At 38.0% G+C, this 24,225-nt stretch overlaps 1 protein-coding gene across 2 annotated transcripts in view; it reads left to right on the top strand.

Moving 5' to 3' along the window:
- The window catches only part of LOC132689408 (S-adenosyl-L-methionine-dependent tRNA 4-demethylwyosine synthase TYW1), a 212,766-nt gene that overhangs the window by 69,435 nt on the left and 119,106 nt on the right, over positions 1-24,225 (top strand). For both annotated transcript variants that reach the window (XM_078440106.1, XM_078440107.1), the window contains exon 10: positions 4,856-4,974. In XM_078440106.1, the coding sequence (XP_078296232.1) occupies positions 4,856-4,974 (119 nt within the window). The remainder of the gene's footprint in view (positions 1-4,855; positions 4,975-24,225) is intronic.

The following is a 24,225-nucleotide window of genomic DNA, read 5'->3' as shown; positions in this document are numbered from 1 at the left end:
ACATCTTCTTTTTTTTTTTTTTTAATTTTTTTTCAACGTTTTTTATTTATTTTTGGGACAGAGAGAGACAGAGCATGAACGGGGGAGGGGCAGAGAGAGAGGGAGACACAGAATCGGAAACAGGCTCCAGGCTCCGAGCCATCAGGCCAGAGCCTGACACGGGGCTCGAACTCACGGACTGCGAGATCGTGACCTGGCTGAAGTCGGACGCTTAACCGACTGCGCCACCCAGGCGCCCCAATATACCACATCTTCTTTATCCATTCACTCGTTGATGGATGTTTGGGCTCTTTCCATACTTTGGCTATTGTCGATAGCGCTGCTATAAACATTGGGGTGCATGTGCCCCTTCGAAACAGCACACCTGTATCCCTTCAATAGATACCCAGTAGTGCAATTGCTGGGTCGTAGTTCTATTTTTAATTTTTTAAGGAACCTCCATACTGTTTTCTAGAGTGCCTGCACCAGCTTGCATTCCCACCAGCAATGCAAGAGAGATCCTCTTTCTCCGCATCCTTGCCAACATCTGTTGTTGCCTGAGTTGTTAATGTTAGCCATGCTGACAGGTGTGAGGTTGCATCTCACTGTGGTTTTGATTTGTATTTCCCTGATGATGAGCGATGTGGAGCGTTTTTTCATGTGTCAGTTGGCCATCTGGATGTCTTCTTTGGAGAAGTGTCTATTCATGTGTTTTGCCCATTTCTTCACTGGATTATTTGATTTTTGGGTGTTGAGTTTTATAAGTTCTCTATAGATTTTGGATACTAAACCTTTATCTGATATGTCATTTGCAAATATCTTCTCCCATTCCATTGGTTGCCTTTTAGTTTTGCTGATTGTTTCCTTTGGTGTGCAGAAGGTTTTTATTTTGATGAGGTCCCAAATAGTTCATTTTTGCTTTTGTTTCCCTTGCCTCCAGAGACGTGTTGAGTAAGAAGTTGCTGTGGCTGAGGTCAAAGTGGTTTTTGCCTGCTTTCTCCTCGAGGATTTTGATGGCTTCCCATCTTATTTTGAGTTTATTTTTGTGTATGGTGTAAGAAAGTGGTCCAGGTTCATTTTTCTGCACTTTGCTGTCCAGTTTTCCCAGCACTATTTGCTGAGGAGACTGTCTTTATCCCATTAGATATTCTTTCCCGCTTTGTCAAAGATTAGTTGGCCATGTGTTTGTGGGTCCATTTCTGAGTTCTCTATTCTGTTCCATTGATCTGAGTGTCTGTTTTTGTGCCAGTACCATACTCTCTTGATTACAGCTTTGTAATACAGCTTGAAGTCTGGGATTGTGATGCGTCCAGCTTTGGTTTTCTTTTTCAGGATTCCTTTTGGTATTTGGAGTCTTTTCTGGTTCCATACAAATTTGAGGATTGTTTGTTCTAGCTCTGTGAAGAATGCTGGTGTTATTTTGATAGAGATGGCCTATTAATATTTTGGGGAACCTTCATACTGTTTTCCAGAGTGGCTGTGCCAGTTTGCATTCCCACCAACAGTGTAAAAGTGTTCCCCTTTCTCTGCATCCTCTCTAACCTCTGTTGTTTTTTGAGTTTAAGCAATACATTTCTAAATAAGCCCTGGGTCAAAGAAGAAGTCTCAAAAGAAAAGGAAAAAAAAACCCAAAACATACAGCTGAATGGTAATAAAAACAAAACAAACTACGTGGGTTGTAGCTCAAGCAGTGCTCATAGGGAAATTTACAGCAGTAAATGCTTACATTAGAAATGAGGCAAGAGGGGCGCCTGGGTGGCGCAGTCGGTTAAGCGTCCGACTTCAGCCAGGTCACGATCTCGCGGTCCGTGAGTTCGAGCCCCGCGTCAGGCTCTGGGCTGATGGCTCGGAGCCTGGAGCCTGTTTCCGATTCTGTGTCTCCCTCTCTCTCTGCCCCTCCCCCGTTCATGCTCTGTCTCTCTCTGTCCCAAAAATAAATAAAAAACGTTGAAAAAAAAAAAAAAAATTAAAAAAAGAAATGAGGCAAGATATCAAATCAGAAATCAATGAAAATCTAAGTGTAAATGTAAATAAAAATCTAAATGTAAATCTAAATAAATGTTGTTTCATTAGAGGACTCAGTACAGCAAAATGTCAGTTTTCCCCAAATTGATCTATAGGTTTAATGTAATTCCTATTAAAATCCCAGTAAGGTTTTTGTAGAAACAGAAGAGCCTAAACAGTGTTGAGGAAGAAGAAGAAAATGGGAGGAATCCTACATCCTGATATTATAGCTTATCGTATCAGACCCACAGATCGACAGAACAGGTTAGAGATCCCAGAAAGAAACCCACAAACATGCCTAAATGACTTTTTACAAAGGTGCAAAAGCAATTCCTTGGAGGAAGGATAACCTTTTCAACAAATGTTGGGATAATTAGGCATCCACAGGCAGAAAACCACCACCAAAATGCACACACCCGAAGTACCTGCACACATACACACGTTGCTTTTAAACTTCACATCTTACATAAAAATTAACTGAACGTGGGTCATGAACTACAGTAAATAAAGTAAAACTATACAACTTTTAGAAAAAAAAAACAGTTTTAAAATTTTAAGTTTATTTATTTTCAGAGAGACAGCGTGAGTGGTGGAGGGCAGAGAGAGAGAGGGAGATAGAGAATCAATGCGGGGCTTGAACTCAGTTGGGAGATCATGACCTGAGCCCAAACCCCGAGTCGGATGCTCAACTAACTGAGCCACCCAGGTGCCCCAGAAAAAAAGCGTTTTTAAAAGAGAAACGTGTCATCCCTCTTCTCACATGACTCTGTCTCTCTTATCCTTTTATCCTTTCATCAGTACTTCAGTGCTGTTTGGACATCACACCTCTGGGAAGTTGTCACTTGTCCGGTGAGGCTGGCTGGGTCAGTCATCCGTCTCTCAGGCTCTCGTAATACCTTACTGGACATTTGTCTTTTCTCTGCTTGCCCTGCCCGGCATCTGGGTCTTTTCATGTTTGGGGAATTCCCTTTTGAATTAGCTTTGTTTAGGGCAGGGGCCCATTGCCTGCTTCAGAAGTTAAGGAGGAGAGATACTGTTTGCTGGTACCATGTGCTGGCAGCGTGGGTATAACAGTATCATCAAGGCCGGTCATTCTCTTTGCCCAAGACTTTGAGTGTGGAGTGAGAGACAGAAGGGCTGGGACACGGAGGGTTCATTCTTGAGCTCGTGGCAGAGGCATCTCCATTTCAGGGGTGGTCGTGGTGATGGTAGCCACAGAGCGGTGGCGTCTACAGTAGATGGCTTCTGAGGGATCGAGGGGTGGTCCTGTGGCCAGCCGTCCTTCGTTCCCGCCTTTCTAAAGATTCTGTGATCTGTGGGGTCCTTTTAACAAATCCCTTTTCTTTAGCCAGAGTCCGTTTCTGTTGCTTGCAAAAGAATCTTGATTGATTCAACCACCCTAGCATAATAGTATTGCACGTTTTGCCTGTTTACTTGCCATTTCCGCCTCAAACTAGATCATGGTTGGGGCTCTGTGAATGTTCATTATTGTACATTCAACACACGGCATGCTTCAGGTATATTAACCTTTCAGTAAATAATGAAATGTGCAGGTCTTCAACCTTGTTTTCCCATTGGCCTGATATTTAGTGGTAATTATGCTGTGATTTTGGCATTTAGTGGGCTTTTATTTTTAGTTTTCAGTGCTGTTTGCAAGATCTGAATGTTTTGTTTGCCTTCTGGATATTTTATTGGCAACTTGGAAGAGAATTCGTAGTTATCTTGAACAATATTTTTCCTTTGCTCCTTAGTTTTCCTAATCCAAGTACCAAACGTGATGGACTGGAGTATGCTTTTCTATCAGGAAAAAATAAAATAAAAGACTTTGTGATTAACCAACATAATAATCAAGCTGGTAGATTTTTTTAATAACTTTCTTTCATTGTGGATAGCATTATAACGTTAGAGCACGCTGATGTATAGCGTATACGCACACATACACACATGCACACGCACACATATGGGCTCCTTGTGTCTCCTCATTTTTCCTGTTGTTAATTCCATCATATTTCAGTCACAGTTGAGATGAGGCAACATCTCCATTATCTTGGATGACTTCATTTTGCCTGGATGACTTTGCCTCTCTAACGGAGAATACCTTTGATTGTACCTCCTTAGCACTCTTCCCCTTTCCTCCAATAATATGAGCCAACTCACCATGATCTTTTTTGCGTAGCCTCCTCCCAGGTTTCACTTTTACCGAAATCAGGCCTATCTTGCAGAGTTTCTAGATGGATTTTTCTGATGACATCTGAAAAAGCTTGATAATATCTTGTGACTCCAACTCTAAGTTTATCTTACAGTATTTCTTCAAATTATTTATTCTTACTAGACTCACCGCAGTTTTACCACTCACATATTAAATCGTGTCCTTTTTGGGGGGAAAATCTGTCTCTTAACACACATGCCACTTGTCCCCTCAGCAGTTTCAGTATGTTCAAGTTCCACCATTCAGTTGACATAGAATATGCTCTAGGACGCATCCCCTTACTCACTCTCCCTTTCTCAAAGCAGAGATACTCTTTCTTAGGAGTGCTACTCCCCTCTAGGAGCCTGTCTTATCTATCCCTTGGTATTACATATTATTGTACTAATACTATCTGAGGCGGTTGAATGGATTTGAAAATGAAAGCATCAGTGCCATCTTCTCTATAGGGCTTTCAGAGTTAATGGATCATAGGTTTATTTCATTGGGTTTTAGAAAATTTAAAGCACCATCAAAACACTATAATGTTAATTTTCTGCAGCATGCGGATACCGTAGGGGCATTTATGGTTATGAAATGCACCTTTTTTTCTTAAAAATGATGCCTTGGTGTTTTCTTTGCCTTGAGGGTTTTATTCAAATTATCATTTGTTTTTTACTTTTGCAGTCGATGCTCCGAGGGAGAGGAGGTTGCTACAAACATACATTCTATGGTATCGAAAGCCATCGTTGCATGGAAACTACCCCAAGCTTGGCATGTGCAAATAAATGTGTCTTCTGCTGGCGGTAAGTAAAAATGAATGGCTGTGGTGACCGAATCCGTAACCATCTGTAATAATCAGTTTCTGTTCAGCCTTTCATTCAAATTTACCTAAAGCTCTGCTGGTTTTAGAAGTAATCCCCTTTTCCTTTTCTAATATTATATATTTACGCATTTGTTTTTCCTCAACCAGTTTTGTCAGGGTTTTGCCAAGTTTTTGTCTTTGTGAAGACATAGATTTTAGCTTTGTGAATCCTCTGCATCATAGCTTTGTTATCTTGTTCAATAGTCAATTTTTTTTTTTTGTTTTACTCCCCTGTTCTTTTTCTAACTTAAATTAGACTGTTAGCTCATTAATATTCAGTCTTCTATAAATCCTTAATCAGGAATATTCATCTAAGTACTTCTTCAGCTATGTTCCATAGATTTTGATTAGTTAATTATTTTTCAATTATTTTTTTAATTTGAATATAGTTGACACACACGGTAGATTCAGGTGTGCGATACAGTGATTCAGCAAGTTTATACCTTATGCTGTGCTTACAAGCATAACTCTCGTCCGTCACCATACGGCATTGTTACAATGCCCTTGAATGTTATTTCCTTGTCTGCACCTTTTATTTTTGAGATTTATTCATTCCGTAAGTGGAAGCCGGTATCTATCACTCTCCTTCACCCGTTTTGCCCATCCCTTATTCCTCTCCTCTCTGACAACCTGAGTCAGTTCGTTCTCTGTATTTATAGCTCTGATTCTTTTTGTTTGTATCTTTGTTTATTCATTTGTTTTTAGATGCTACACATAAATGAAATCATATATGGCCTTTGTCTGTCTCTGTCTGCCTTATTTCACGTAGCATAATACCCTGGAGGTCCGTCCAAGTTGTAGCACATAGCAGCACCGCATTCTTTTGGGTGGTTGAGTAATATTCCACTGTACGTATACACCACATCTTCTTTATCCAAGCGTCTGTTGATGGACACTTGGGCTGCTTCCATATTGTGGCTGATGTAAATAATGCTGCAATAAACTGGGGTGAATGTATCTTCTCATTTCCTTTGGGCAAATACTCAGTAGTGGAATTACTGAATCATATGGTAATTTTATTGATAATTTTTTAAAGAATCTCCACACTGTTTTCCCCAGTGGCTGTAGCAATTTACATTCCCAACAACTGTGCACCAGAGTTCCTTTTTCTCCACACCCTCACAAATGCTTCTTATTTCCTGTCTTTTTTACTCTAGCTAGTCTGACAGGTAGGAGGTGATATCTCATTGTGATGTTGATTTGCATTTCCTTGATGATTGGTGATGTTGAGCATTTTTTTGTGTGTCTGTTGGCCATCTGGATGTCTTCTTTTAAAAACTGCCTATTCAGGCCCTGTGCCCATTTTAAATCAGATTATTTGCTTTTTGGTGTTGAGTTGTACACGTTCTTTATATGTTTTGGATACTAACCCCTTATCAGAAGATATTTACAAACATCTTCTCCCATTTAGTAGTTGCCTTTTAGTTTTGTTGATTGTTTCCTTTGCTGTGCAGAAGCTTTTTTTTTTTTTTTCTTTTCTTTTTTTTTTTTTTTTTGCTGTAGTCCCAGTAGTTTAATTTTGCTTTTGTTAACCTCACTTGAGGAGACATATCTAGAAAAATGTTGCTATGGCTGATGTCAAAGAAATTACTGCCTATGCTGTCTTCTAGGAATTTTTTATGGTTTCAGGTCTCACATTTAGGTTTTTAATTCATTTTGAGTTTCTTTTTGTTTATGGTGTTAGAAAGTGATCCAGGGCACCTGGGTGGCTCAGTCGGTTAAGCGGCCAACTTCGGCTCAGGTCATGATCTCACGGTCTGTGAGTTCAAGCCCCGCGTCGGGCTCTGTGCTGCCAGCTCAGAGCCTGGAGCCTGTTTCAGATTCTGTGTCTCCCTCTCTCTGACCCTCCCCTGTTCATGCTCTGTCTCTCCCTGTCTCAAAAAGAAATAAAATGTTAAAAAAATTTAAAAAAAATTAGAAAGTGATCCAGATTCATTCTTTTGCGTGTGGCTGTCCAGTTTTCCCAGCACCATTTATTGAGGACACTGTCCTTTTCTCATTGTATGTTCTTTCCTCCTTTGTCATAGATTAACTGACCATTGAAGCCTGGGTTTGTTTCTGGACTCTCTATCATGTTCCATTGAGCTATGTGTCTATTTTCGTGTCTGTACTGTTTTGATTACTGCAGCTTTGTAGTACATCTTGAAATCTGGAATTGTGATACCTCTAGCTTTTTTCTTTTCTCTCAAGATTATTTTGGGTATTTGGGTCTTTTGTGGTTCCATATAGATTCCATATAAATTTTATAGTTCCATATAAATTTTATAATTATTTGTTCTAGTTCTGTGAAAAATGCTGTTGGTATTATATTGAATCTATAGATAGCTTTGGATAGTATGGACATTCTGACAATATTAGTGCTTCTAATCCATGAGCATGGGATGCCTTTCCATTTGTTTGTGTCATCTTCAATTTCTTTCATAAGTGTTTTATGGTTTTCAGAGTACAGGTCTTTCACCTCCTTGGTTAAGTTTATTCCTGCGTCTTTTATTCTTTTTGGTACCATTGTAAATGGGATTGTTTTCTTAATTTCTCTTTCTGCTACTGTGTTACTAGTATGTAGAAACAACCAATTTCTGGGTATTAATTTTGTATCCTGTGACTTGATTACTTAATTTTATTATTCAGTTGTAAATATTTTCTAATTTATATTATGGCCTCCAAAGACATATTTAGAAAAATTACACATAAGTTAGATTTGGGAGATAATATTTTTGTTTTTAAATTTCAACCAAACTGGAGGCGCCTGGGTGGCTCATTTTGTTAAACATCTGACTCTTGATTTTGGCTTAGGTCATGATCTCAAGGTTTGTGAGTTCAAGCCCTGCATTGGGCTCTGTGCTGACAGCATGGAGCCTGCTTGGGATTCTCTTTGCCTCACTGCCCCTCTCCCTACTGACATGTGTGCATGCACACACATGCTTTTTCTCTGTCTCTCAAAATAAACTTAAAAAGAAACTCAACCAAATTATAGTATGTGATTTTTAATACAAGTTATTTAAAATTTACTGAGAAGTACTATATGTCTAGTAGAAATGGTTAGTGTTTATAAATTTATCATATACTAGTGAAAACAGGGTGCTTTTTTCTTAAGTTTATTCATTGATTTTGAGACAGAGTGAGCGAGTGTGAGTGGGGGAGGGGCAGAGAGAGAATCCCAAGCAGTTGTAGAGCCTGACAGGGGCGCTGAAACTCATGAATGGTGAGATCATGACCTGAGGTGAAATCAAGAGTTGGATGCTCAACTGACTGAGCCACCCAGGCACCCCAAAAGAGGGTATTTTTAATTGTTGGGTAATAAAACAGCAATGAAATTTATTTTATATAACTGATTATTTGTCTTATCATTATTTAGTCATCCTCTTTATCCATAATAATGCCTTTTTGCTTTAAAGTCTATGCTTTGTGATATTAATATAACTATACTAAATTTCTTTTGATTACTAGTTCTTGCCCAGTCTTTCTTTTTTGTTTCTTCATGTAACTTCAATCATTGTGCATGCTTATATTTTAGGTGGGCTACTTGTAAACAAGTGTTTGGCTGGATAAATTTTTAAAAATCCACTTTATTGAAGCTTTGTTTACGTACAGTGAAATGCATTTGTTTAAAATTTTTAAAAAATGTTTTATTTATTTTTGAGAGAGAGAGAGAGAGAGAGTGTGTGCAAATTGGGGAGGGACAGAGAGAGAGAGGGAGAGACAGAATCTGAAGCAGGCTCCAGGCTCTGAGCCATCAGCACAGAGCCCGATGCGGGACTGGGACCCATGAACTGTGAGATCAAGACCTGAGCCGAAGTTGGTCACTTAACCGACTAAACCACCCAGTCTCCCTGAAATGCATTTGTTTAAAAGATATAGTTCAGTGAGTTTTGGTATATGTGTACATCTGTGTGACTGTGACCACAATCAAGATGAAGGATATTTTCTGGGCGCCTGGGTGGCTCAGTTAGTTAAGTGTCGGACTTTTGGCTTTGGCCCAGGTCGTGATCTCATGATTCGTGAGTTCAAGCCCCATGTTGGGCTCTGTGCTGGCAGCGTGGAGCCTGCTCCGGATTCTCTGTCCCCCTGTCTCTCTGCCCCTCTCCCATTTGCAGGCACACATGCTCTCTGTCTCTCAAAAATAAATAGATAAACATCTAAAAATACATATTAAAAAAAAGATGAAGGACATTTACGTTAGTCCTGGAGGTTCCCTTGTGCTCTGCCTCTCAGTTAATTTCTCTCGTCTTATCCTAGCACCAGGCAAATTGATTTTCTTTCTGGCAATATGTGTTAGTTTGCTTTTTTCTATAGAGTTGCTTAAAAATGGAATCATTCAGTATGCATTTTTGTGTCTGGTTTCTTTCTTTCTTTTTTTTTTTACACATTCATTTACTTTATTTATTTTTTTAATGTGAAATTTATTGTCACCCAGTGCTCATCCTAACAGATGCCCTCCTCAATGCTCATCACCCACCCTCCCCTCCCTCTAACCCCCCACCAACCCTCAGTTTATTCTCAGTTTTTAAGAGTCTCTTATGGTTTGGCTGTCTCCCTCTCTAACTTTTTCTTTTCCCTTCCCCTCCCCCATGGTATTCTGTTAAGTTTCTCAGGATATCCACATAAGAGTGAAACATATGGTATCTCTCTTTCTCTGTATGACTTATTTCAGTTAGCATCACACTCTCCAGTTCCATCCACGTTGCTACAAAAGGCCATATTTCATTTTTTCTCATTGCCACGTAGTATTCCATTGTGTACATAAACCACAATTTCTTTATCCATTCATCAGTTGATGGACATTTAGGCTCTTTCCATAATTTGGCTATTGTTGAAAGTGCTGCTATAAACATTGGGGTACAGGTGCCCCTATGCATCAGCACTCCTGTATCCCTTGGGTAAATTCCTAGCAGTGCTATTGCTGGATCATAGGGTAGATCTATTTTTAATTTGTGAGGAACCTCCACACTGTTTTCCAGAGCGGCTGCACCAGTTTGCATTCCCACCAGGAATGCAGGAGGGTTCCCATTTCTCCACATCCTCTCCAGAATCTATAGTCTCCTGATTTGTTCATTTTGGCCACTCTGACTGGTGTGAGGTGATATCTGAGTGTGGTTTTGATTTGTATTTCCCTGATGAGTAGTGACGTTGAGCATCTTTTCATGTGCCTGTTGGCCATCCGGATGTCTTCTTTAGAGAAGTCTCTATTCATGTCTTCTGCCCATATCTTCACTGGATTATTTGTTTTCTGGGTGTGGAGTTTGGTGAGTTCTTTATAGATTTTTGATACTAGCCCTTTGTCTAATATGTCATTTGCAAATATCTTTTCCCATTCCATCGGTTGCCTTTTAGCTTTGTTGATTGTTCCTTTTCGGTGCAGAAGCTTTTTATCTTGATGAGGTCCTGACAGTTCATTTTTGCTTTTAATTCCCTTGCCTTTGGAGATGTGTCGAGTAAGAAACTGCTGCGGCTGAGGTCAGAGAGGTTTTTTCCTGCTTTCTCCTCCAGTGTTTTGATGATTTCCTGTCTCGCATTCAATTCCTTTATCCATTTTGAGTTTATTTTTGTGAATGGTGTCGGAAAGTGGTCTAGTTTCAACCTTCTGCATGTTGCTGTCCAGTTCTCCCAGCACCATTTGTTAAAGAGACTGTCTTTTTTCCATTGGATGTTCTTTCCTGCTTTGTCAAAGATGAGTTGGCCATACGTTTGTGGGTCTAGTTCTGGGGTTTCTATTCTATTCCATTGGTCTATGTGTCTGTTTTTGTGCCAATACCATCCTGTCTTGATGATGACAGCTTTGTAGTAGAGGCTAAAGTCTGGGATTGTGATGCCTCCCGCTTTGGTCTTCTTCACTATTACTTTGGCTAATTCGGGGTCTTTTGTGGTTCTATACAAATTTAGGATTGCTTGTTCTAGCTTCGAGAAGAATGCTGGTGCAATTTTGATTGGGATTGCATTGAATGTGTAGATTGCATTGGGTAGTATTGACATTTTAACAATATTTTGTGTCTGGTTTCTTTTGTCACACATGTTTTTGGGATTCATTCATGTTGTTACATACATCAGTAATTTTTTTCCTTTTATTGCTGAAGCACACAGTCTGTTGTATGGTTATACCACAGTTTGTTTCTCCATTCATCTGTAGTTGAATATTTGATTTGTTTCCAGGTTTTGACTCAATTATAAAGCTGCTGTGAACATTAGTGTATAAGTCTTTTATAGACCAATATTTTCTTTATAATATTTATTTATTTTTTGAGAGAGAGAGCGAGTGTGCACGCATGTGCGATCAGAGGAGGGGCAGAGAGAGACGGAAACACAGAAGCAGACTCTAGGCCCTGAGCTGTCAGCACAAGATCATGACCTGAGCTGAAGTCGAATGCTTAACCCACTGAGCCACCCAGGTGCCCCTATAGACCAATATTTTCACTTGTATATGGAATTGATGGATTTTTTTTTAAAGTTTTTAATGTTTATTTATTTTTAAGAGAGAGAGACAGCACGAGCAGGGGAGGGGCAGAGAGAGAGGGAGACACAGAATCCAAAGTAAGTTCCAGGCTCTGAGCTGTCAGCACAGAGCCCGACATGGAGCTCGAACCCACGAGCCATGAGACTGTGACCTGAGCCGAAATCCGATGCCTAACTGAACCACTCAGGCGCCCCTGGAATTGCTGGATTTTTAGAAGTCTGTTTGGAGTTCAGTTGGTCTTATTGTGATTGTTGGTATTGATAAATATTGATAAATTAATACATTAACGAATATTTACTTTAATTCTCTCGTTTTGTGATTTGTGTTTACCTTGCTTTTCTACATTTTATTGTCTTTTTCTTTTTAAGACTACTTTAATGCTAAGGTATCATGTTAGGTGTTTTGTTATAGGAAGCTCTTTTATTTATCTTGCTGGAAATTCAGGGTGTTGAATTCAAATGTCTTTAAGCCAACTACAGTCCCTCGTATGTAGAATTCAGTCTTTTAAAGTTGGAAATTTTAAGTGAAAGAAAATGTCTAAATTGCAGAAATCTTTTGTGCTTGCTACTAATCCATTTTTCTCTTTCACTAACACCTGTTTGCTTTTCACCACCTCAATTCTCTGCTGGCTGATGTCTCCATTGCAGTTCGTTTTGTTACGATAGCTAGTGACTTCTTTACTATCAAATCGAATAGAGGTGACTTAATTCTCCTCTAAATTGAACTCCAGGAAAACATGCTAGAAAACAAGGCTCTCTACTTCTATTGGATTCAGACACACCTGTCTTTTCTAGTGTTTTCTCCCAGCCCTTTGACAGTTACTTTTTAATTTCCCCTTTTAGCTCTTTGGCTTATTGTTGACCTGATGAATCTTTCTGATTCTACCCTTGGCTTTCTTTTGTTCCTCTATGTTATAATGGGAGGGGTAGTAAACCATCTCTGTGGCTTCATTAAATACCTGGAGTTTGACACCTTTCTATTCTTTATCTCTAGCCCGTCTCCTTTCTGAGTTTTCATCCTTGGTTTGCAGTTGCCTGTTGGATATATTTTCTCAGATGATCCACAAGTACTTTAAGTCCCATTTGTCCACAGTGGAATCTATTATACTGTTAACCTCTTCATACTATTTTGGTAATGGCACCATTAGTTATCCAGTGGCTTAGGCTGAAAAGTTCATCTTCCTCTAACTCACTATATCCATTTGTATACTTAATTCTAGAGTCTCAATATTTCATTCTTTAGCAACCAGAATGATTTAATACTTTCCAGTCTATGCCATTTCTTGATTTATCTATCCTATTGGTACAAGACCTATAATTCTTCTCTTGAGAAAAGGTTTTATATCATTGGTCATAAAAGTAATCCATGTTTATTGTAGAAACTTTTGGAAAATACCAAAAAGTATAAAGAGAAACAACTATCTACAATTCCAGAATCCAGACAAATCATAGTTAACACTTCCCAGTATTTGCTTTCATTCTTTTTTTCCTGGGTCTTCTCACTTTTTTAAAAATGTGGTTGAAATCATTCTCTAATTTGTTTTACATCCTTTTTTAGTCTTTAAAATATGACTCTTGTTCTATCATTAAAATCTTATAGGCATAAACTTTTTGTTTTAAAATAATTCTAGGGGTACTTGGGTGGCTTTAGCTAGTTAAGCATCCAACTTCGGCTCAGATTCATGAGTTTGAGCCCCACATCAGACTCTGTGCTCATAGCTCAGAGCCTAGAGCCTGCTTTGGATTCTGTGTCTCCCTTTCTCTCTACCCCTAACCCACTCGTGCTCTGTCTCTCTCTCCCTCAAAAATGAATAAACATTACAATTTTTTAAAAAATAATTCTCGGTGTGATGTGCCTGGGTGGCTCAGTTGGTTAAGCATCCAAATTCAGTTCAGGTCATGATCTTGTGGTTCGTGGGTTCAAGCCCTGAGTCGGGCTCTGTGCTGAGCTCAGAGCCTGGAATCTGCTTCTGACTCTGTGCTCTGTCTCTCTCTGCCCCTCTCCACTCATGCTCTCTGAAAAATAAACATTAAAAAAATTAATTACAGATTTGCAGAAGAGTTACAAAGATCGTAGGGTTTCTGTATATCTTTCACCTAATGTTCCCTAATGTTAAGAAAGACCTTACTTAACTCTGGAACAATGATCAAAACCAAGAAATTAATATTGATGCAATGCTATTAATGAAACTGGAAACTATTTGAGTTTCTTCAGCTTTCCCACTAATGGTCTTTCAGGATTCAGTTTGGGATCCCACATCACATTGAGTTGTTATGTCTCTTTAGTTTTCTCTAGTCTGCCATAGTTCTTTCCTTGTTCTTCATGATTTCGACACCTTTGAAGAGTTTTGGTCAGATATTTTGTCTAATGTTTTCTCATGGTTAAAGTGAAATTATGGACTTGGGGAAGACTACCATAGAAGGAATGTGACCTTTCCAGCAGGTCTTATTAAGGGCTATATGATATCAATATGTCCTAATACTGGTGTTGTTAACCTTTATCATTTAATTAAGGTAGCGTTTGCCAGGCTTTCAAGTGTAATGTTCCACCTTAAAATTGATTTCTTCTTTGTAAGTAATAAATATTTTGATAAGATACTTTGAGCCTATGCAAATATGCTGTTTCTCTTTAAGCATTTGCCCACTAAATATTTCATTCGTTTGTGGATTTTTGCCTGCATCAAATTGTTGCTTTGGTGTTCTAATGTTTATTTTTTATTTCCTTTTTTTTTTTTTTTTTTTAAACATATAATGGAATTCTTCTGTGAGGAAGCATCATTTCTCCCCCATTTTAAAATTTATATTATATTAGTTTGGACTCAAGGATACTTATTCCTTTGGTTATAATCCAATACTATTATTATTTACTACTCATATCTTTCTAGCTTTGGCCATTAAGAGTTCTGTTGGGTTGACTTCTGTGGCTTTTCTTTCATTTAAAACACTGTGTGTTATATGACTCCAGAAGAAGTTTCAGGCTCAATTTGTGTTTTCCCTGACCAGCCTTGGAATCAACCACTTCTCTAAGGAGCCTTAGTTTCCCTTATTGAAGAATGATATTTAAAGTCTAAAATTTGGATGCTTGCTACGTTCACTGTTATTGAGGTGTTAGTGCTTCCAGGCCTTCTCAGCAGATAGAAGTAGAAAATACATGTATGTGTGTATATCTGTCTGTGTATATTAAAATACGGAACCATGAATTTGTACTGATACCTTCAACTCCTATCAGCATCACAGAGCTCATTCTGACATACCCTTATTTTGTAACTTTTTTCTTGGGCAGTAAGAACCTGGCCTGGCTGTTTTCAACTACAACATATTAATGTCAATTATAGTTATATGCATGTGAAGGACTTTTAGAATTGCAAACTGACACTTTGGGAGAAATAAATTTATTTTAGGATGGCTTTGTTATCAGGATGATGCTAATCTCATAGAATGAGTTAGGAAGTGTTCCCTCCTCTTTTATTTTTTGGAAAAGTTTGGGAAGAATTGGTGTTGATTCTTTGAATCCTTAGAGGAATTCACCAGTAAAACCTGTTTTGGGGCTTTTCTTTGCAGGGAGGTTTTACTTACTGATTCACTTACTTTACTTGTCATAAGTTGGTTTAAATTTTCCATTTCTACATGAGTCAGTTTTGGGAACTTGTATATTTCTAAGAATTTGTTCATTTTGTCTTGTTTATCTAATTTGTTGGCATATAGTTGTTTATAGTCTTTTCATAATCCTCTTTGTTTCTGTAAGGTTGGTAGTGAGATGTTAATTTTCATTTCCGAATTTACTAATTTGAGTCTTTTTTTTTCAATCTAGGTAAAGGTTTGTCAGTTTGTTGATCTTTGCAAGAACCAGTTTTTGGGCTCACTGATTTTTTTCTAATGTTTTTGTTTCTATTCTGATCTTTATGATATCCTTCCTTGAACTTCATTTGCTTTTCTTTTTTCTAGTATCTTATGGTATATAGTTAGGTAATTGATTTTTTTTTTTTTTTAACGTAGGTGTTTATAGCTATACATTTCCCTCTGAGCACTGTTTTAGCTACATTTCATTCATCTCTTAAGTATTTTGTAATATCCCTATGTTTTCTTCTTTGATCCATTGGTTGTTTAAAAGTGTTATGTTTAATTTCCACACATTAATATTTCAGTTTCCTTTCTGTTCTTCATTTCTGATTTTATGCCATTGTGGTTGAAGCAAATATTTCATATGATTTCAGTCTTTTAAAGTTCATTGACACTATTTTTTTGGCCTAACATATGGTACAACTTAGAAAATGTGCTATGTACACTTGAAAAAAATGTGTATTCTGATGTTTTGGGGTATATTGTTTTGTTTATGTCATAGGTATTTTTGGCTTATCATATTGTTCAAATGTACTATTTCTTTATTGATCTTCTGTCTAGTTCTGTCCGTTATTTAAAATGTGGATTTGAATTTTAGAATTATTAATTTAGAGCTGTATTTTCTCCTTAGCTTATAAATTTCTGCTTCATATATTTTGGTGTTCTTTTATTAAGTATGTATTTTGTTATAATTGTTAACATGTTCTTGATGGATTAACCCGTTTATCAATATATAATGTTCTTCTTTGTCTTTTGTAGCAGTTTTTGACTTAAAGTCTATTTTGTGTTATATTAGTATAGCTGCCTCAGCTCTCTTTTGGTTACTATTTGTATTAAATGTTTTTTCCTCCTTTCACTTCTATTTGTGTCTTTGGATCTAAAGTGAATCTCTTGTAGGCAGCATATTGTTAGATTTTTTTTTTTAAGTTTATTTATTGTGAGAGAGTTGGTGGGAGAGGGCAGAAAAAGAGAGAGAGAGAGAGAGAGAGAGAGAGAGAGAATCCCAATCAGGCTCCACACTATCAGTGCAGAGCCCTAAGCAGGGCTCTAACTCACGAATTGATAGATCATGACCTGAGCTGAAACCAAGAGTCAGACGCTTAACTGACTGAGCCACCCAGGCGCCCCTAGATTTTTTTTTTTAAATCCATTTTGCCAATCTCTGGCTTTTTTTTTTTTTTTTAATGTTTATTTATTTTTAAGAGAGAGACGACAGAGTGTGAGCAGGAGAGGGGCAGAGAGAGAGAGAGAGAGGGAGACACACAATCCAGACAGAGCAGGCTCCAGGCTCTGAGCTGTTGGCATAGAGCATGATGTGGGGCTCAAACTCACGAACTGCGAGATCATGATCTGAGCTGAAGTCAGATGCTTACCCAGCTGAGCCACCCAGGCGCCCCAATCTCTGGCTTTTAATTAGAGAATGTGATCCATTCACTTTTGCTCTTTGTTTTTATAAGTTTTTAATCTTTTTGGCTGCGCACTTTATTACTGCCTTCTTTTGTGTTTGATTTTTTTGTTGTGTACAATTTGACATAACACAATTCGTTGTGTACAATGTTTCCCTTTCTGTACAATTTTTAGTTATTTTCTTGGTTATTCCTCTCGGGATTAAAACTAACCTCTTAAATTTATAACACTCTACATTTAATTTTCTTTATTTGTGGTAGTTCTATAAAGTTGGCACGAATCCTGCATTAGCAAATACTAAGCTGTGACTTTTAGGAGAAATAAAGGATTAGGTTCTTGCACTCCTCTTGGCACAACATATTTGCCATCTTATCAGCACATAACTTTGTTTTATGTGTGTTTCTGTTTAAAGATGCCTTATTTTATATATACTGTTGATTCATTAACCTTGAACTTACGGCCAACAGCACTGTAATTCACGCCTCAATGAAGCTTACCTAACACACGTATTTTCCCTGCAAGGCACATCACACCTAAGAACACTACACGGCACTTTAGCGGTGTGCTTGGAGACTATTTTAAATAGTAGCATCACTAACAAACAGCACAAAGTGCAGAAAATGGGGCATTAAGTTGACTGCCAAAAGAACACTGTTTGCGGTACAAGAGCTTAAACAAGAAGGCAAAGAGAACATTGCCTTGTTTGACCTCAGTTGGGAGTGTGTGTACTATGCGACTCAAATTTTTTGCTGCTCTCTGAGTGGCCACGAATGACCACAAATATGCCTCAAATATCGATTTTGGGGTTACAGATAAAGTTTAGCAAGTAGGTGATTTTGCAAATATGGAATCAGCAAATAGTGAAGATTGACTTTATTTTGAACTATGACCACCCTTGGTTCAACTGTATTCAAAAACTTTGTTCATACAGAGCTTCATTCCCGTTCTTTTATGTTGTTGTCACAAATTACAACTTTATGCATTGTGTGCTCATTAACATACATTTGTGATTATTGTTATATACATCTGTCTTTTAAATTGTATAGGAAAAAAAGAGGAATTAGAATCCAAAAGTGCGGTAATACAGACTTCTGTATTTGCCTATGTAATAACCTTTATGTTGTTCTGTATTTCTTTGTTTGGTGCATGTCTGTCTAGTGTCCTGTCATTTCTGCTTCAGGGACTGCCTTTAGCATTTCTTGTAGTACAGGTCTTAATATTTCCTTCGGTTTTGAAGAATAGCTTTGCCAGATAGAGAATTCCTGGCTAACATTTTTTTTCCTTTTAGCATTTCAAATATGTCATCCCACTGCGTCCTGACCTTGATTGTTTCTGCTGAGAAATTGACTGTTAATCTTACTGAGAATCCCTTATGTGTGATGAATGTCTTCTCTTGCTTCCTTCAAGATCCTTGAATCCTTTGTTTTTCAGCAGTTTGATGAACTGCTGTGTCTTGGTGTGGATTTTTTGAATGTATTCTGTTTGAATTCATTGAGCTTGTTGGATGTGTAAATTCATGTCTTTAATTTGGGAAGTTGTTACATTATTTTTTCACATATTCTTTCTGCCCCTTTTTCCCTTTCCTCTCCTTCTGGGACTTCCATTAAACATATGTTGGTATTCTTGTTTTTTGTTTTTTTTTTTTAAATATTTATTATTTATTAGAGAGAGAGAGAGAGAGAGGCAGAGACAGAGAATAAGCAGGGGAGGGGCAGAGAGAGAGGGAGACACAGAATCCAAAGGAGGCTCCAGGCTCTGAGCTGTCAGCACAGAGCCCAATGCGGGGCTCAAACCCATAAACAGTGAGGTCATGACCTGAGCAGAAGTTGGATGCCTAACTGACTAAGCCACCCAGGCGCCTTGTATGTTGGTATTCTTGATGGTTGTCCCACAGGTCTTGTAAGGCTGCGTGCACTTTTCTTCGTACTTTTTTTTTTTCCAGTTCCTCAGATTGGATAATTGACATATCTTCAAATTCACTGATTCTTTCTTCTCAAAGGCTGTTCAATCTGCTGTTGCAGCCCTCTGCTGAATTTTTTATTTGTTATACTTTTCAGTTCTAGAACTTCTTTTTGGTTTCTTTTTATCATTTGTATTTCTTAATTTATTGTCAGCATCTGTTGAGATCTTTCTCCTGGTTTTCTTCAGCTCTTTGACCATGGTTTCCTTTAGCTCTTTGAGCATGTTTAAGACAGGTGACTTAGTCTTCTTCTAGTAAGTGTAATGTTTGTGCTTCTTTAAGGAGAGTTTTTGTTAATTTCTCCTGTGAGTGGTCCATGCTTTTCTTGTTTCTTTGTATGCTTTGTAATGTTTTATTGACAACTGACATTTTGGATATTATGATGTGCTAACTCCGAAAATCAGATTCTTCCCATTCTTCAGGTTTTTGTTGCTTGCTCTGGGTTTTAGTTGTTTGTTTAGTCAGTTTCTAGACTATTTTTATACAGACTTTATTCTATGTTGTGTATTGTCTGTGAAGCCTTTGTTTTAGTGGCCAGGAAATGTGTTGACAGAGATTTCCTTGAGCACATGGAGTCAAAGAAAAAAAGAGGAATACCCCCCCCCCCCCCCCCAAGTCTTTGCAGATAGATTCTGTGTTGGGGCATTCCTTCAAAGCTTGGCCAGGCTGTTTATTGACAACTCTGTCTTTGCCTTCACTGCCTGCATGTGCTGAGCCTGAAAATCAGATGTAGGTGAAAGTTTAGTGTCTTTTCAGGGCTTTTCCTAGAATGCATTGTATCCTCGGTGTGGTTCAGGCTTCTTTTATTCCCTGGTGTATGTGAGTGCTTTTCAGTGCTTTGACTCACCCAGGATCCTGTCTCCCAGCGTTTCTTTACAGGCAGTCAGCCACGTGTTGTTTTCTTACTTTGGTGCATTCAGCAGCAGATTGTTTATCTCCTGAGATCTGTGCAGAGTTCTTTTTTTTTTTTTTTTTAAACTTTGATTACAGAGTTTTTTGAATATAGGTAAATAGTATAATAAGATTTTTTGTGTGCATTTTATTAACACAAAGCCAGTCGCATTCCATTTATCTTACTATTTATCCATTTATCCTTACTATTTTGATGCAAATCCCAGCCATCATATTGTTCTGTCTGTACATATCTCAGTTGAAGGTTACTATATGTGCTGCCGAAGCGAGCACTCTCAGTTGAAGGTTAATACAAAAAATAATATCTTTTAAGAAAGAATACACCCATAATATCATCATCTCATTAAATTCTCATCATCTCCTATTGAAGGAAGTACATGTATTCCCTTGTCTAGTTATCCAGGGATATAGTGGAAAACAACAACAACAACTGAAATGTATCTCTTTGGACATCTTGTTAAATCAGTGATTCTCAGCTGGAGCAAAATTGCTGCTTTTCACTTGTGTGTGTGGGGGGGGCAGGGCAGAACCTGGGCCATTTGACAATGTCTAGAAACATTTTGTATCATTCTTATCGAGGGAGGTACTTCTGGTGTCTTTTGGGCAGAGGTCAGAGATGCTCCTAAACATCCTGTATTGCACAGGACAGGACAAACCTGTACAACAAAGAATTACCGTGTCCAAAATGTCAGTCGTGCTGAGGTTGAAAAGTCCTGTGTATAGTCTAGATCCGCGGCTCCTATTTCAGTCAAGGAGATTGCTAAAATGTGGTGGCATTGCAATAAAATGATACGTCACACCTCCTTTTTATTTAATTTAATTAATTAATCTATCTATCTTTATTTTAGAGAGAGAACACAAGAAGGGGAGAGGGGCAGAGGGAGAGGGAGAGGGAATCTTAAGCAGGCTCCATGCTCAGCGCAGAGCTCAACGTGGGGCTTGATCCCACGATCCTAGGATCATGACCTGAGCTGAAACCAAGAGTCAGATGCTCAACCAACTGAGCCGCCTGGGTGCCTCATTACATCTCCTGTTTAGTGATAGAGTATGCGCTTACAAGTCTTAAAATATTATAGGATGAATATTTGCAAAACAAAAGTCATATGATTGTGTGAACTGAAATATTTGGATCACCTAATACTTAGCTTGTAGAGGAGAGAATCAAGTGCTTTGTGTCCTAGTTCTCATTGCTACACATTTTATAGTCTCTTCTCTCTTCCTAAAATTCTTGACATAAGTAGTTGTGTGTGTGTGTGTGTGTGTGTGTGTGTGTGTGTGTGTGTCGTTGTTTTTTTAAAAAAAATTTTTTTTTTTAACGTTTATTTATTTTTGAGACAGAGAGAGATAGAGCATGAACAGGGGAGGGGCAGAGAGAGAGGGAGACACAGAATCGGAAGCAGGCTCCAGGCTCCGAGCCATCAGCCCAGAGCCCGACGCGGGGCTCGAACTCACGGACCGGGAGATCGTGACCTGAGCTGAAGTCGGACGCTTAACCGACTGAGCCACCCAGGCGCCCCTGTCGTTGTTGTTTTTGAAGGTCAAGATTCAAAAGAGGATTTTGTGGGTAATACCCCTTACTTGTATTACCTGTTTATAGCCAGTAATGCAGTTCTTTAGTTTCTGAGGCAATACATTTACCCAGTTTTTAAAAAAGCAAACAATATACTTAACAAATTCATTAGTGAGATGTTAGAAAGATAAAAGTAAATGGAGAGGTTTCCTGTACTGTGGCTTCTGATAAAGAAGTACTAATACACTGACTTTTAAGATTAGAATCCACCATCTGGCTCCGTTATAAATAATTCAGTACATATGTTAGAAAAGGCCTACAAAAATTGATTTAAATGCTTATGTGAGCATTTTGTTTATTTTTGTTTCATTTTACAGGTTCTTAAAAACAGCCTCTGAGCCTCAGTTTTCTTAACTGTAAAATAACAGTAATACCTTCCTTACAAGGTTGCTATGAGGCTTAATTGCTTGAGGGAGATGGTGCATATGAAAGTACTTCAAACTGCAACATGATGTGCAGATGTGAGTTTTCCTAAATGAGTTTCTCTGACTTCATTTGGATAATATGGGTAGCAGATGGCTTTAGATAGATAAAATATTACTCTGCTCATTTTCAGAAAGAGTTGTTGAGTGTTATGTGTGTAGATAGCCCAGACTTACCATTGTTTGTCTCCCGTTTCTGCCTGTGTAAGTGAAAATTTTTACTTTGAGATGTCAAGTTAAGAGTTATATCTGTCTTGGGGCGCCTGGGTGGCTCAGTCAGTTGAGCATCCGACTTTGGCTCAGGTCATGATCCTCGTGTTCATAGGTTTGAGCCCCACGTCAGGCTCTGTGCTGACAGCCCGGAGCCTAGAGCCTGTTTGGATTCCATGTCTCCCCCTCTCTCTGCCCCTCCCCTGCTTGTGCTCTGTCTTTCTCTGTCTCTGAATAAATAAATAAATAATACGTTAAAAAATTTTTTTAAAAAAAGTTGTATCTGTCTTGAACAAATAACCTGATTACAAAAATGGGCAAAGGATCTGAACAGACTTCTTCAGAGAAGATATACAAATAACACATGAAAAGGTAATAATATTCCCCAATTGGAAATAAACGAAATGCTCATCAGCTGATGCATGGGTAAACAAAATATCCACCAATGGAATATTATTTGGAAACAAAAAGAAATGAGATAGTGATACATAGTACAAATTGATGAACCTTGAAAACGTAACACTAAGTGAAAGAAGCCAATCACAAAAAAACATATGGATAATCGTATCATTTATTTCTATGAAATGCCCCAGGATAGAGGAACCTGTAGACACAGAAAGTAGATCAATGGTTGCTTAGGGCCTGGGGGGATGTGTGGATTGAAGAGTGATAGCGAAGTGGAGCAGGGTTTCTTTTGGGGGTTGACCAAAATGTTCTAACATTGCTTTGTGGTGATGGATGCCCAACTCTATGAACATACATACTGAATGCCATTGGGTTGTACACTTTAAATGGAATTTTATGGTAGGTGAATTATATTTGAATAAAGCTTTTAAGAAAGTTTTGCTTGAATGGTAAACACGAGTCTTTAAAATATATTTTAAATGTATTTTGAAAGGTCATCCTTGCATATAGTGAAAATTCAAAATGCGTAAAAGGTTATACTGTGAAAATCCTTTTTTCATCCTTGTCTTTCAGTCAGTTGGGTTTTCAGAGATATTCTGCACAGGTGCTAATAGATATTGTGTGTGTGTGTGTGTGTGTGTGTGTGTGTGTGTGTCTTTGTAAACACACACACACACACACACACAAGTGGCAGACTGCTTTACAGTGTTCTGCATGTTGCTTTTTTTGTTCCTACTTTATAGAGATCTTTTCATATCAAAGCGCATATAGATTTAGAACCAGATTTTAATCTGTTAAATTAAATCATCGTTTGGAAAGCAAGAGAGAAACATGTTCAAAGGGCCTTTGTCTTTAAAGTAGTGACTAAGGTGTGTCTCTTCCACAAAATTTCCTCATTCCCCATATTTAGTAGGATTGTAATTTAATTTTGCTCCAAAGTAATGTTGTTGTTGTTGTTGTTGTTACTTTTATTACTACTGTGGTAAGAATACCTGAGATCTGCTCTCTTAACAAAATTTTAAGAGTACAATACAGTATTGTTCATCGAAATGAAAGGTTCTCTAGAACTTAATCATCTTATGTAACTGAAGCTTTATATTTGTTAAATAGCAATTCCCAATTTCCCCCTCCTTTAGCCCCTGGCAACACCATTCTACTCTCTGCCTCTGTGTGTGTGACTATTATATAGACCCTATATAAGTGATATCGTGCAGTATTTGTCCTTCTGTAGACAGTCTATTTCATTTTAGCATGATGTCTCCCAGGTTAGTCCACTTTGTCACATATGGCAGCATTTTCTTCTTTTTTAAGGCTGAATGATATTCCATTGTATGTGTATACCACATTTTCTTTATTCACACATCGTGGCTAATAATGCTGCAGTAAACGTGGGAGTGGGTATATCTGTTTGAGATTCTGTTTTTCATTCTTTTGGAAAAATACACAGAAGTGGGATTCTTATCAAATGGTAGTTCTCTTCTTAATTATTTTTATAACTTCCATACTGCTTTCCATAGTGGCTATACCATTTTGCTTTTCTTCTTCTTTTTTTTTTTTTTAAATTTTTTTTTTAATGTTTATTTATGTTTGAGAGAGACAGAGACAGAATGCAAGTGGTTTGGGACAGAGAGAAGAGGGAGACACAGAATCTGAAACAGGCTCCAGGCTCTGGGCTGTCAGCACAGAGCCCGACGCGGGGCTCGAACTCACGAGCCCATTTTGCTTTTCTAATAGTGCATAAGGTTCTGATTTCTCCATATGCTTGCCAACATGTGTTATTTTATTTTACTTTATTTTTTGTCTGATAGTGGCCATAGTCATGGGTATGAGATGATATCTTATTGTGATTTTGATTTGCATTTCCCTGATGATTAGTAATGTTGAGAATTTTTTAATATACCTGTCGGTCGTTTGTATGTCTTCTTTGGAGAAATGTCAAGTCCTCTGCCCATTTAAAAATTGAGTTACAAGTCCTCTGTCCACTTTAAAATTGAATTATTATTATTATTTGCTATTGAA

The sequence above is a fragment of the Panthera onca genome, chromosome E3 (genome assembly GCF_046562875.1).
Source record: "Panthera onca isolate mPanOnc1 chromosome E3, mPanOnc1 haplotype 2, whole genome shotgun sequence".
Taxonomy (NCBI): Eukaryota; Metazoa; Chordata; class Mammalia; order Carnivora; family Felidae; genus Panthera; species Panthera onca.
This window is presented reverse-complemented; position numbering and strand designations above follow the sequence as displayed.